We start from the raw sequence: 14,787 nt of genomic DNA, 5'->3' as shown, positions 1-14,787 counted from the left end.
GCCTGAGTGTGCAAGCCTGAGGTAACCGGATAGCCACACCCAGGACCAACCCCACAGGTAGCCCAGGGGCTCCCCACCCAGCCCAGCAGCAGCAGATGGCTGGAGTCTGACCTATGGTAAGCAGACCAGGAAAACAGAGGGCACCAAATACAATGCCTTAGGGACCAGAAGATTCCTTTTGGTTTGATTCAATTAATTTATTGTGATTGGCACAGTTAAGCCCAGGGGTGCAAAGGTTGTAGTCAAGGATTGAGTCCATCCACAGTGACAGTAGCATTCTCTCTCTAGGGGAGCCACGCCCTCCCAATCTCTCCCCCACTGCCCTAAGGCTGGCACTAATGGATAATACAGTCATCATTAAGGAATGATTGGCAGCTGCTGTACACATCAGGAACACAGACTCTATTGGTCCCTGAGGTCTCATTCTATCAGGATTCCTCCCCTAAAGGGTTCCAAGTGATGGACGGCATAAAAAGTAATCAGACCCCTGCTGCCTGCCCTGGAGTGGGCCTGTCAGATTGGGATTCTAAATTCTAGACAGGCTGGCTCAGCTCTGGACCAGGTGGCACCTTGAATGAGCTTGACCACCTTGTCTAAGAAGTGCTGCCCTTTGAGGGGAGCTGCAGCTCAGCTGTGGGCTGGCTCCCAGATGCAGACTCGAAGTCAGTGTGTTCATTCTGCTCCTCTTGCCCTCTGCTCTTTGGCACAGGCAGATCAGGGGTTCTAGGAAATGTTCTGGAATTCAGAGTGAGGATTAGCCCTTTCCAGCATCCTGTAAAAGAACAGAGAGAGGGTTCCGAATTGACAAGAATCCTCAACTCCTGTCTGGAAAAGTGACACAGGATTCACTCAGGTGGGCTGTCCCAGTGTCCTCTCCTGAATTCCCCCCTCCCCAAGCTGCAAGATAAAGGACACTATCCAGTGACAGATGTTTCTGGAAAATAACTCTTAGGTCAGCAGTGGCTCCAGGTGCAGTAGTGCAGGCCTAGAATGCCAGATACTTGTGAGGCTAGTGCAGGAAGACTGCTTGGGCAGTTTAGTGAGACCCTGTGTCATAAAAATAAAAAGGGGGCTGGGGTTGTGGCTCAGTGGTATAGAGCACTTGTCTAGCATGTGTGAGGCCCTGGGTTTGATTCTCAGCACCACATATAAATAAATAAAAAAAAGGTCCATTGACAACTAAAAAAAAAAGATAAAATAAAAATAAAAGGGACAGAGGTGTAGCTTAGTGATAGTGCCTTCCAGGTTCAATCCCCAGTGCCAACAATAAAAGAGACAATGGGGGAAGAAGTCAGTGCATTGGGCTAGCCTGTGGCCCAGCGACCAGGAGAGAGGAAGCTTTGTGGAGTCCCTTTAACACAGTTCTGCTGCCCATAGTTCCACCTGTAAAATGGGAATGGAAGGAAGTGAGGGGACCTGGGGAGGTAACAGCCCGGCCACAAAGCAGTGTTAGCCTGATCCTTCCCTACCTTCCCCTCCATTTGGCCCTTGCAGAATGGCTCCTGGAGGATTAGGCAGCCAGCCATCTGCAAGGGGGCAATCAGCCAGGAGGGGACACCCACAGGAGAGGGGGTAGGAATGACACTGCCATTTCCAGGTAGAAGTAGGAGGAAGAGGAAACCTTTTAAGATAAAGGGCTCCATTATGTGCATGGGTTTAGGGGCCTACATTACCCGATCAAAATGGCTGGGATGAAGAGAAGACCAGCTCCCAAGAGGAAGGGGAAGCCCTTCATGAAGTTCAGAGTGGCTGGATAGAGTGAGTTGAAGATCCCGGAGGCTGCCAGCATGGCCAAGCTGCTCACACAGGCCATAGCGGAAAAGAGAGCACCTGCAAAGAAATAAATGCCACACTGAGAGCTGGGGTGAAGCTCACCGGTGCAGCACTTGCCTATCATGTGCAAGGCCCTGGGTTCAACCTCCAAAACAGGAAGGGAAAAGGAAAAAAAAAAAAAAGCCAAGTTCCAGATTCAAAAGATTCAGGGTAAAATCCTGGTACCACCACACCACTTCACAGCTGTGAGACCCAAGGCAAGTCACTTAACCTCTCCCTCACCTGTAAATCCTACCACATCACGATAAAGATTCAGTAATGTCATGCATGGAAAGCATCCCCCACAAAAGGGCAACTACATTAGTGACTGCTTTTAAATCCCCAATAAAAGTACATGTGATAGCTTCTAATGAAAGCCTGATGGAAATGGTGTTTGGGGGAGGGGGTTATCCTCTTTGGAATCACCTCCTGTTTGGCATTAACTGCTGATATGATTCCCAGTTCCAATACTCATGGTTGTGATCACTGAAGAGTGGCTTATCCTGATGGGTTTCTGTTCCCCCTCCTGTGAAATAAGCCTAACAACTATTTCAAAGTTTGTCAGCAACTTAAAGCTCACACGTAAAACACGTATCCCAGCATGCCTGCTGGAGGTAGCTAGTAAATAAAGGCTGTTTTCTCCTTTTCCCCTTGACATGTCTGGGCACAGTGAAAAGTGTTGGGAAGAAAGCTTACTGAGTGAATGAATGATGGCAGCTGGGTTCTGGAGACACCTGAGCCCATAGTGGGCTGTGTAAGCCAGGTATCCATCAACAGATCCAGGGCAGATGTTTCCAGACTAAAGTATAAGAACCCAGAGGTCAGAGGAGCTATCTTACAGCTATGCCAGAAGAAACCAGTTTGCACACATAAGCAATGATCAAAGAGAAATTAAGATTAAACTGTCAGGCTGTCAGAGCTGAAGGGCCTGCAGATGTCACTAAGAACAAACCACTCGTTACACAGAAGGAAACTGAGGCCCATGACAAAGCCAGGGCTGAACCCCAGCTCCCAAGACCCACTGCTCTTAAAACAGACCTCAGTGTGCATCCCAGCTCCACTATTTACTGAGTGACCTTGATTGAACCAATTTAACCCTCTGGGACTGTTTCTTCACCTGACAATTGGGAACAATGAAACCTAGGTTACAAGATTGCTCATTTCCTCTGGGTTTGTACACTCTGACCCCAGGGAAGCAGGGAACTCTAAAATCATCATGGATGGAAGAACTGACGTCTGGAAAGCGTAAAACTTCCACGCCAGTTATCAAGAAAGAACACAGGCAAGTGTTGCTGAGTGCAAAAACCCAGCCCTCCACCAGAACCTAGGCCATCTGACAGAAGTACATTGGTCCTGGCCACTTCCCCAGGATGGGAGGAAGGTAGGCTGTTCCCTGGCCTGGCTGCCCAGTTCAGCCAACACTGGGCTTCAGGAACCAGATGCAGACTGATTCTGATACTTACCCTGCTCAGACTCACCCACCAGCTTGGAGAGTTTGGCCCGGATGATAGGTGTGATGACTAACGACAAAAAGAGCAAGCCATATCCTGTGGAGAAATAAAGACACATCAGGAAAGTGGGGTCAGGGAGAGGCAGCAGGGCTCCTATACATACCCATATGGGACTTAGGTTAGACCCAGGAAGAACTTCCTTGATGATGAAGGTGGGGAGAGCATCCTTCTCTGGGCTCACCTATCCACTATCTCTTTCAAGAATGAGTACTGATTCCCACCAATGGCTTTGTTGTCAGAATACCTCTTATGGCCACTATAGGCACCACCCACCCATGGAGCAGTCAGGAGGGAGGGCACAGAAACCAAGCACAGACTTTGGAGGCAGCTCCAAGTTCAAAACCTGATGCCATTGCTTACCATGTGTGGGACCTTGGGTACCTCCCTGAGCACAACTCCCAGCCTATACCAAAAGGTATCAGGTCCTAAATCCTGGAATCTGTAAATGATGCCTTATTTAGAAAATGGGCCATTGTGGATGTGATTAAGGTAAGGATTTTAAGAAGGGAAGATTATCTTGGATGAACAGGTTGGGCCCTAAATGCAATCATACATATCCTTTCCAGTAGAGGGAGATTTGACACAGACAGAATGGAGAAGGCACAGAGGTAAGGCGGCAATGTGACCACAGAGGCAGAAACTGGTGATGTGATCATGTGTGAGGAGTGCCAGCAGCCACCAGAAGCTGAAAGAGGTGAGAAACGGATTCTCTTCTAGAGCCTTCGCAGAGAGCACTGGCCTTATCAACTTCTAATTTCAGTCTAGCAATACTGATTTGGGACTTTTTTTGGCTTCCAAAACTGTGAGAGAATAAATTTCTGTTGTTTTAAGCCACCCAATTTGTGGTAATTTTTGTTTTTTGAAGTACCAGGGATTGAAAAGGTGCTCAGAGGTTGTGCTCTACCACTGAGTTATATCCCTAGTCCTATTTATTTATTTACTTTAATTTTGAGACAGTTTGGCTAAGTGGCTGAAGGCTGGCTTTGAACTTGCCTCCTGCCTTGGCCTCCTGAGTTGCTGGGGTTGTAATAATTGTTATTACATTTGTAATAATTTGTTACAGCAACCTTAGGAAACTAATACACAGGGTAAAGAGAAAACAACTATAAAGAATGCAGTAAGTACACTGTAAATACAGCAGAGTAAGGATATAGTAAATATAAGCTCCTTTTCCTTTTGCATTTAGTTACTTACAGACATACCTTGTTTACTTTAGAACTATTCTTCCTACATGACTGTTGTGTCCTCAACCAAACTTCAGATTCCTAGAGGACAGTGTATCCTCCAAAGTCAGTATATGATGAAGCACCCCAAGACCTCCTTGGGGTCAGGACCCCCAAATTCCACTCTGCTAAGACTCCCAGAATAATGGCAGTAACTTCATCCTCTCTGCACCCCCAAGGGCTGCAGGTATGAATGAAAGGTACCTGGACCCTCACCTTCATTGTCAGTCAAGAAACTGAGTTAAGAAATCTGTGACTATTGAATGGCTGACTTTGTACACAACATATTTTAGGGCTCTAACAAAATAAATCTATCCCTTTAAAATAGTTATTTCTTCACTCCTTGTGATGAGGAAGCAGGGAAGAGAGCAACTTCCTGTGGTCTGAGAAGACTGGCTTTTTAAAAATAAATAAATAAAAATAAAAGTTGACTGAGATATTTGAGGCAGGAGCTGTGGTTCTTATCAGAGAAATGAGTATCCAGGCATTAATGGCATGGACTTTGTTTAACAGCACCATGGATAGGCCACGGGAGGCCAAGGGGGGGAAACAATTAGTGTATGAGCCATACTTTTGTCTTTTGCTCCAATTACTAATAATATTTACAGTTGATAATGTGCATTAATTACTTTGGCTACTTAAAGGCTATATTTTCCATTTATCAAAGATGGCATTTTTCTGGGCTGGGGTTGTGGCTCAGTAGTAGAGCACTCGCCAAGCATGTGTGAGGCACTGGGTTGATCCTCAGCACCACATAAAATATAAATAAATAGCTGGGCACAGTGGCCCACGCCTATAATCCCAGCAGCTCGGGAGGCTGAGGCAGGAAGATGGCGAGTTCAAAGCCAGCCTCAGAAACAGTGAGGCGCTAAGCAACTCAGTGAGACCCTGTCTTTAAAGAAAATACAAAATAGGGCTGGGGATGTGGCTCAGTGGTTGAGTGCCCCTGAGTTCAATCCCTGGTACCTAAATAAATAAAAGGTATGGTGTCCATCTACAACTAAAAATATATATTTTTTAAAAATTGATGGCATTTTTCTGGGTTTTTTAGTTATCTATCCTCTGGTGCAGGCTGTGGGTATAACTTAGGTTTCCAAAGACACAGGTCTGAACTACATTCGGGAGCAGTGAGTGGGCTGGCCCCCAATTTTCACCCACTGCCTCTGGGACTAGCTGTCCCTGAGCCCACATACTTTACCTGTGAACATGAGAGCTGTGATGGTAGCAAATGCAAAGACCACCATCCCCAGAATGTTGAAGGTCAGACCAATCTCAGCCACCCAGCTGTCTGCCAGGCAGCACTGCAGGAGCCGCAGGCCCAGCAGGCTGGTGAGATAGGGGAGGTGCTGAGCTGCAGAACCATAGCCAATCAGCTTGGAGTCCCAGCAGAGGGGTGCGCTCAACTCATAGATGGTCAGGATGTCCTGAGCCCCAAAGTGCACAGTGATCACCACGAAGAAAGCCAATGAGTATAGGGCTAAATGCTTCCTGGACTTCTCCGGGGCTGGAGACAGGTAGAGGTGGACGATGGATCTGTGGTGACGGAGGGTGAATAGCCGGGTGGACTTTGGCTCTTTCAACGTCTCACCAAAGCAGAATGCTGCATATAGAGTCATGACTATTAGCAAGGCCAAGGCCAACCAGAAGGGGTTGGCATAACCCTGGGCCCGGAGCCAGTGACCCCCAAGGAGGCTTGCCAACATTCCAGCCACGCCAATGCAGGCTTCCAGCAGAGCCATCCGGAAGGTGCGGCTGTGGTTAGAGCTGACATCGGCTACGGAGGCAAAGCTAGCAGCCAAGAGCCCACTGAAGTCACCGAGGAGAGCACAAAGGATGCGGCCTAGCACAAAGTAGCCGACGTGGAGTTGCAGCTGCACCACAAAGATGGACACCACAGCTTGGAGCAGCAGGCCAAGTGAGGCCAACACCAGCAGTGGGCGGCGGCCCACCTGGTCACTCCAGGCTCCAAGCAACGTGGACGAGAAGAGATCCACCAGGAAGCCGCCCACATTCATGTACAGGGTCCAGTGGGAGGTAAGGGTTTCCACTTCCTGCGGGAACACAATTACTAGGATATGACTCCTCATTGGTCGCCTACTGCACCCAGCATTGCCATCCTGGGAGAATCAGGGTTGAGAACTTTCTTTGGAGACCTAAACCTCAGAGAATCTTCATACAGTCTCAAAAACGGTCTCCGTGGGGGACGATGGGACACGGAAACGGCCCCATTCCCCTGCCTTTCCCCTTTGTTAATTGCCCAGGGCAGGTTTTCTCTAGATCAATAGCCCGCATCCCTTACGCTGCAGTTCTAAGGCAGAACCCCTGTGCTCCGCCCCGCGCACCCTGCAATCGCAAACCCCGCCTCGGACGCCCCCACCTTCCCGCAGGCTCCGCCCCTCTGCAGCCCCCACGCTCCAGGCCAGGGCCCGCCCCCAGCCCTCGCCACGCTGTTACCTTCATCCTGGGGTCCACGGTTTGGTTGCCACAGTGCCCTCGGTCGCGAGTGCCATTGTAGCCGAGGTCGACGCTGAAGCGGTGCCACAGATACTGCGTGGTGATCGGACTCTGCAGGACCAAGGCAAAGTTCCCCAGGAAGACGAGAGGCTCCACGGGGCCGCGGAACAGCACGGGCGCCGCGCGCCGGGTGCGGGATTCGCGCGGGGGGCTCGCTTGCCCCTCCATGCGCGTGCGCGTCGGGGGCTGGCTGGCGGCCGGCGGAGGGCTGGAGTGTGACTCCGGGGACCAGTGGCTGGAGGCCGGGGCCTGCGCTGTCTGCGCCTGCGCCCGCGTCCGGCGTTCTTAAAGTTAGGCGGGGCGGGGCGTAGTACTCAGACCCCAAACTCTTGCTGCGCGCGCTTTTGGCTGCGTGTGGCGGGCCACGAACTCAGCAGCCCTGGCCAGCAGGGTGACCTCACGCGTACTCTGGCAAGAATACCACCCGGCAGCCCTCCCTCCTGGGCCCAGAAACACTTGTGACAATAACATCAATAATTAACATTTATTGAACACTTACTGTATGCAGGGCACAGTATTAAATCTTTTGCGTGTATTAATCTCCCAACAATGTAATAGGCTAGCCACACCTATTATCCACATCTACTGATGTGGAAGCAAGGTCACCTGGCACTCAGAGCTAGAGGAGCACGTAATTACTGATGCAGGTGCTGATGTTCTGCAGGACTGCACAGAGGCAACTCGGATGAAGGCATGGAGACTGAAACCAACTGTCCAGGCTGGAATACGTGGGCTCTGCCACTGTCTCAGGCATACATACCACTTACCTCCCTGTGCCTGTTTCTTCAGATCTGTAATAAAACCTGCCTCAAAGAGTTATTGGGAAAAAACCGTGTCTGATAAGTTGAGAGTGCTATTATTTTTAATAGTAGGCTGTTACTTGCCCCACTCTTGAGCTAGGATCCCTTCCTGCAAAACTAGACTTGTTTCTGGAGCTGGGGTCTGACTCTGCAATTCCCTTAAAGGAGCAGAGTGTGAGCAGAAGACAGTGGAGGGTTCCCTGGGTGTGGCCTTATTTTCTTGGGTGCTACCACTGCAGGAACTGGGCCAGAAGGCAGTCACCTGGTCTGCTGTTGAGCAGCTCAGACCTCTTGTCTGGGTCTCTGTTTTATTGGCTGTAAAAGGAAATAACAGGGCTAGAAGTATAGCCCACTGGTAGAATGCTTGCCTGGCATGCAGAGGCCCTGAGTTCCATCTCCAGTACAATAAATAAATAAATAGATAGATAACCTGTCTTATTCCCTATCTTTTATTCACTCATTAAATGCATTTATCAAGCACCCTTATGAACCAGCCACCATACTGGGGGACTCTGGGAACATAATATTGAAGAAAATAGACAAAGTCCTCACTAGGCCTGGCAGTTTCTAGAATGGTAGGGGAGATATAATTGATGGAATTGATTGATCTCACCAACTGATGTAAAACTGAAATCGAGGCAAATATTTTAAAGAAGTGGTGGGAGGCTCCAAGGGTGATCATTCAGAGGCCTGGTCAGAATCAGGGAAGGCCTTCCCTGACAACTGACAGGACAGCTGAATGCATGGTTGTCTGGAGGCAGGCCCTGCACCAGTTATGGCTCGAAGCACACCTGATTCTTGGGGTGGAAGGTGACTTCGTTTCTAGCCACCATGACCATGCGTGCCTGGGCTTTCTTGACTATCTTCATCTCTCCTGGGCCAGAGTCTGAGGCTCAGACTAATGGCTAGGTACTGATGCCCCACTATCTTCCATGGACTTCCAGACAATTCCACATGAAACATTCAAATCTCTGGGTGCCTTTTGTCATCCACACACACCTACTCAAATCTTAGTCTAGTGAGGTCAACTAAAGAGAGGAAGGGGCGCCATAATTGCTGTGTTAAGATGAACCATTTCTCTGGCTTGGTGGGAAGGAGTCTGGTGGTCCACTAGCAATGTCTGCCATGGGTTCAGGGGTGGTAAGTCCTGGGCACTCAAAACTGTGTTGTGGGACTAGGGCTGTGGCTTAGCGGTAGAGCTTGCCTTGCACGTGGGAGGCCCTGGGTTCGATCCTCAGCACCACAAAAAATAAACAAAATAAAGGTACTGTGTCCATCTACAACTAAAAGATTCAAAACAAAACAAAACTCTGTTGTCTAAACTGGGAGCAGTGGCGCAGGCCTGTAATCCCAGCGACTCAGCAGGCTGAGGCAGGAGGATTGAGAGTTCAAAGCCAGCCTCAGGAAAGGTGAGGCACTAAGCAACTCAGTGAGACCCTGTCTCTAAATAAAATACAAGATAGGGCTGGGGATGTGGCCCAGTGGTTGAGTATCAACATTGTTGTCTAATCCTGGATAGGTAAACAGGTGCTCTGTAAGCTTTGAGAGGCTTTGGGAAGTGCCTGAAAGCTTCTTCTATGGGACACTGGAACAAGGAACATGGATTCCTCACTCTAATGGCAGCTTTGTCAGCCTGAACCCAATCTGAGCTTTCTTTCCAGAAGTGGCCAGTCACACTTCCAGTTTCTGTTTTAGGATACAAAGAGGAAGAGAGGGGCAAGCAGGAGGGAAAGCTATTTCCTGCTTTGAGTTTTGCTTCTCTTGTATCAGCCCTAAAAATCAGATCAGCATCCATTTCAGTATGGACTAAGGGTGTGTTCATAGCACTGAGTGGGAGTTACAACTATGTCCCTGTCACTGTGAGACTTTGGCCAAGTCCCTGTCTGACCTCAATTTGCTCATCTATGAAATAATTTTTGGTCTTGTATTTCCTTGTCTGTAAAAATAGAGCAATAATACCTACCTGTCGGGAGCTGCCACATAGGAGCTGAAAACCCTTAGCCCTGAGAGATGGAAATGTGGAGACTGGTTTCTGTTGTGTGGGGAAACAGGTGGATCCCATCTGCGCTGCAGGGGAGTAAGGCTTTGGGAGTGGGTGTTACCCAGTGGGAGTGGGCTGCCTTCTTGTTCCTTTGTAATACTTCCCCTGACTTTTTTTGGATGGAATGTTCTATCCAGCAGCTCCTCTCAATAAATAGGGCTTCGGGGACACACCCTCACTCTCTCTCCAGCCTCCAGTGTTTTTCCCTTCACTCCCTTGTGGGAGCTTAGAGCTGGAGGTGGAGAAGCTGCCCTGAATCGCCCTGAAAAGGGTATTTTCTGTGTGATTCATTTGTGCCAGCCCAGTTCACCCGAGTGACCCTGGTTTCGTAATCTGTGCTGGACAGGGGCTACACCTACCCACAGGGTGGCTGTTAACATCAAATGAAAAATATGTGTAGCTGGGAGCTGCATGTCCAGGTGCCAGAGATGGTGGTTGCTATTGAATTGTGCTTGTGATGAGAAGAGATTTCACCACAAATAAGCCAGGCTGTCCTGGGTGAGAGGAACAGCTGGGCCTCAGAGAAATGCTGTCCAGAATCCAGAAACACACAGGGATGGAGGTCACTCCCAATCATGTACTCCTTAGGGGGGCTTCCCTGATTTGCTTAGCATCTTGCTTTTGCTGAGGCTGGCTTTGAACTCATGATCCTCCTGCCTCAGATTCCCAAGTCACTGGGATTCAGGAGTGCACCGCCATACCTGGCTTTACTCCATTTTGAACAATGTAGAATCTTAAAATAATTTAACTTCATTAAGCACCTGCTGCCTTTTGTGGTTTTGCTCTCTTACATTTTACTTCCATGTTTTTTTTTAATACCTTTATTTTTTATTTATTTTTAATGCGGTGCTGAGGCTCAAACCCAGGGCCTCGCATGTGCTAGGCGAGCGCTCTACCACTGAGCCACAACCCCAGCCCCATTTCCATGTGTTTGAATCCCATGTTATAATTATTGCTGGTTTAAACTGCTGATATTTATCTACCTATTTGCTTTATTCAGTGCTCTTTATTCTTCTCTTCTATGCTACCATCTTCCTTTGGCCTAAAGAGTGAATTCCTTTTCCTTTTTCTTATGATGTGGATCTTCTGGCAACACAGTCTCCTGGCTTCTGTTTGCAAATATTTCTATTTCACTTTCACTTTGAAGGATATTATTCCTGGGTGTGAAGCTCAGTTTTTATTTTTTTCATCCCTTTGACAAAGTCATTCCATTGTCTTCTGGCTTTCATTTTTCTCATGTCATCTCTTGTCAAGGATTGTAAGCCCTTAAGCCATGTCATTGCTTTTAATTTTTAATTGGGGTACTAGCTTAATCATATTTATTTATTTTAATGACCCTAGGGATTGGGCCCAGGGCCTCATGCATGCTAGGCAAATGCGTTCCTAGTTTTATGCTTTTTTTTTGTACTAGGGATTTAATCCAAGGGGTGCTTTACTACAGAGCTACATCCCCAGACTTTTTTATTCTTATTTTTTAAATTTTGAGACAGGATCTCACTAAGTTGCTTAGGGCCTTGCTAAGTTGCTGATGCTGGCCTCAAAGTTGCAATCTTCCTGCCCCAACCTCCCAAATCAGTGGGATTACAAGTGTGCCCCACTGTGCCTGACAAATATATATGTCTTTAAAAGCATAGGGTTAGCCAGGTGTGGTGGTGCACACTTGAAATTCCAGCAACTCACAATTTCAAGGCCAACCTGGGCAACTTATTGATACCCTGTCTCAGAATTTTTAAAAGTGGGAGGGTGTACTAGGGATGTAGCTCAGTGATAGAGCATTTGTCCATATGCCCAAGGCCCTGGGTTCGATTATTTTTTGCAGCCAAAAAATAAGTAAATGATAAAAACACCTGTTCTGCCTCAGGTGGCAAAAATCAGCTTCGTATCCTTGGAGTTCTGAGTGTATCATTAGGAGTTGACTATGGAGCCAGCCTCACCGAGGGCATTATATGTCTATTATCTTATTGGATCCTTACCACAATTTAGGAGGTAAATCTGACTACCCACTTTTCTAGTCAATGCAACTGTGACTAGAGGAATGAAGGGAAGTGGTCCCTGTCACGCTGGGCACAGGTTTTATTCTCCCTACACTCTCCTTGTGCATTCTGTATTCCAAGCCTTAGTATGTGTTAATCCCTGTACTAGCCTTAAGAAAAGGGGGACAGTAAAACACAAGTCCCTGAATACCCTCTTTCTGTTTCCAAAAACCTGGCCAAATTAAAGGAACAATGAGAGCAAGCCTGGGCTGAAATGCCCACATACATATTACCTTGAAGGACTCTGGCTTTCTCTTATATGCACTGGGAACTGGGGCAAGTTTGTGTTATCTGTAGAAAGCTACTTTCTTGCAGGAACAGCAGTTGCTCCTTGGGATGCTGGTCACCCAAGCAAACTAAGCAAGCTCATGCTGATGATGTCACTGCTTCTGCAGCCTAACAGATAAAACCCCTCTATCAGTGGTGACTGGAGCAGAACTGAAGGCACTGTAGAAAGAATACGTGTCACCTACGCAGCCAGCTTCCTCTGGACAAAACGCTGGGAGGTAGAGGAGTCTTTGCTTGTTGAAGCATCTCAAGGGATGGAGGAGATATTAGTTCAGCCTATTGCCACTGAACTCTTCTTGGAACATCACTGATCTCTTGTAAGCTTTCTCCAATAAATGAAATATCTCCCATTATGATCAGGTTACATCCCAATAAACTCATCAGAAATAGAAAATATCATAAGCCAAAAAATGTGGTAATATGCCTAAACTAGAAAACACACAGCTTCGTGTAGCTTACCTTAAACATGCTCATAATTCTTACATTAGCATGCAATTGGGTACAATCACCTTACCAAAAACCTGTGTTGTAGGGCTAGGGATATAGTTCAGTTGCTAGAGTGCTTGCTTTGTATGCACGAGGTTGTGGGTTCAATCCCCCCCCCAAAAAAAAACACCACACCTGTTGTAATAGGCTCTTGTTTGTTTCCTTTTATTTCTTGAATACTGTGTGGATGCTGCAGAGTGTCCATTGTTTACCCCCATGATCATGGGGCTGGCTGGGAGCTGTGGCCAGCTGCTTCTGCCCTGCATCATGGGGGACTGTTGTGCTGCATTTCACTCTTTTGGGAAGAGATCAAAATTCAAAGTTTAATTTTTAATGAGTGCATACTGCCTTCACTCAATTGTAAAGTTGATAAATGGTAAGTTGAACCCCCATGAATCAGGGACCATCTGTATATTGATTTTGAAATCATGTGTGAATAGCACAGTTAAGTAGTATTATATTGTGTGTCAAAATGTGTTAATTTATTAAATGCAAATATTTAAAATATTTTATAGAGGGCTGGGGATGTGGCTCAAGCAGTAGGACGCTTGCCTGGCATGTGCAGGGCACTGAGTTCCATCCTCAGCACCACATAAAAATAAAATAAAGATGTTGTGTCCACCGAAAACTAAAAAAATAAATATTAAAAAACTCTCTCTCTCTCTCAAAATAAATAAATAAATAAATAAAATATATTATAGAAACCTGCCTTGGCAAGTCTTCATTTTTAATTTGTCTGGATTCTCAAATAAGAGAAGAGGCTGAGAGCCTCTTGACCTTGGGAGACCCTCAGGAATGCCTCATGGCTAATACAGGTGATGTCTCTAAGGAATCCCATTTGGATCTCACTGAATTTGAGATGCCTGTGTGCCATCCTGGTGGAGGGGCTCCAATTGGCAGCTGTGCCCAGAGCTCCTGGGGAAGGATGGGGCAGGAGTCAACTGCATCTGTGTGGCACAGGTAAGGGATTGCACAGAGCATGCTGTGAGGACATGAAAAGTGACGAGGAGCCTGGGCAGGGGTGTGACTCAGGACAGACATGGGGAAGGGGCAGGCAGAGAGGGCAGGCAAGTCGGTGTAATCTCCATGGCCTGTGTAATCTCTTGGAGCATATCTGAGGCTGAAACCTGGTCAGGGGCAGAGAGAAGGCCAAGGACTCAACCTGGCCCCACCCTGTCTGGTCGGGTGAATGACTGCTGCAGATGCACGCTCCAGGCATTAACCTGTCCAGGCGGCCAGGGTCTTCCATGGTCCGAGCAAGGACCCTTTTGCATGTATACACCTGTTGGAAGCTAAGCTGAGACATCTAACACCCCAGGCTGTCCCATGGTGCCTTCTCCACTTTTAGCTTTATTGTGACATTTGGGGGACAGTTGTTCTTATTTTGTCTCACTGAGTGGCAGATACACTTCAGTTAAAGATGGAAAATCATCAGGCACCTGAAAGCCATGGATGCAGGCCACAGGTGGGTTGGTCATGGCCCTGAGGGTGTGGGATGGGGTGTTCAGTGGTGAAGAAAAGGAGATTTTAAGGAAATTTAGGAATGATGTAACTGTGCCTCAAAGAGGGGGTCCAAACTAGGAAGACATGGGAGGTCTCTAAAGTGACAAATGAAGGATCAGGAACATCTACCTGGAGCACAGGACCAGCCACCTCAGGACTGCTGGGACGAACTGGGACAAAGATGACAGAACATGAATGGGGGTTTCTCACGAAATTCCTAATTCTTGACCATGTTTATGATTATAATCAGCCACTGTGGGCATCTGGCCCTTCTTCCCCACTGCTCACCGTGTCCCTCTCCCTCCAGGGTCTCTTACAAGGTCTCTACAGCCTAGTGAAGTATGACCCTCAGTGTGTGGATGGTGCATCCTCAGAGAGAGGAAGACGAGTCTCTCACATTCAAAGCACATTATGTCACATGAACTGATACGGTCGCTCCCACAACACACTTTTTCTTTTCTCATGGTACTCAGGATTGAACCCTTCTCTACTACTGAGATGCATCCTCAGCCCTTTTTCTTTTGACACAGAGTCTGGCTATGTTGTTGAGGCTGGACTCGAACTTGCTATCCTCTT

General features: G+C 47.6%; 1 protein-coding gene across 1 annotated transcript; it reads right to left on the bottom strand.

Moving 5' to 3' along the window:
* Positions 1–193: 193 nt before the first annotated feature.
* SLC46A1 (solute carrier family 46 member 1) lies at positions 194–7,452 on the bottom strand. The gene is made up of 5 exons (XM_081272618.1): positions 7,001–7,452; positions 5,745–6,597; positions 3,276–3,359; positions 1,674–1,830; positions 194–772 (listed from the first exon to the last, which is right to left on the bottom strand). Exons 1-5 carry the CDS (start codon positions 7,226–7,228, stop codon positions 724–726), a joined length of 1,371 nt encoding a protein of 456 aa, XP_081128744.1. The 5' UTR covers positions 7,229–7,452; the 3' UTR covers positions 194–723.
* Between the last annotated feature and the right edge of the window lie 7,335 nt (positions 7,453–14,787).

Source organism: Spermophilus citellus (assembly GCF_964194105.1).
Source record: "Spermophilus citellus genome assembly, chromosome: 17".
In the NCBI taxonomy this organism is placed as follows: domain Eukaryota; kingdom Metazoa; phylum Chordata; class Mammalia; order Rodentia; family Sciuridae; genus Spermophilus; species Spermophilus citellus.
This window is presented reverse-complemented; position numbering and strand designations above follow the sequence as displayed.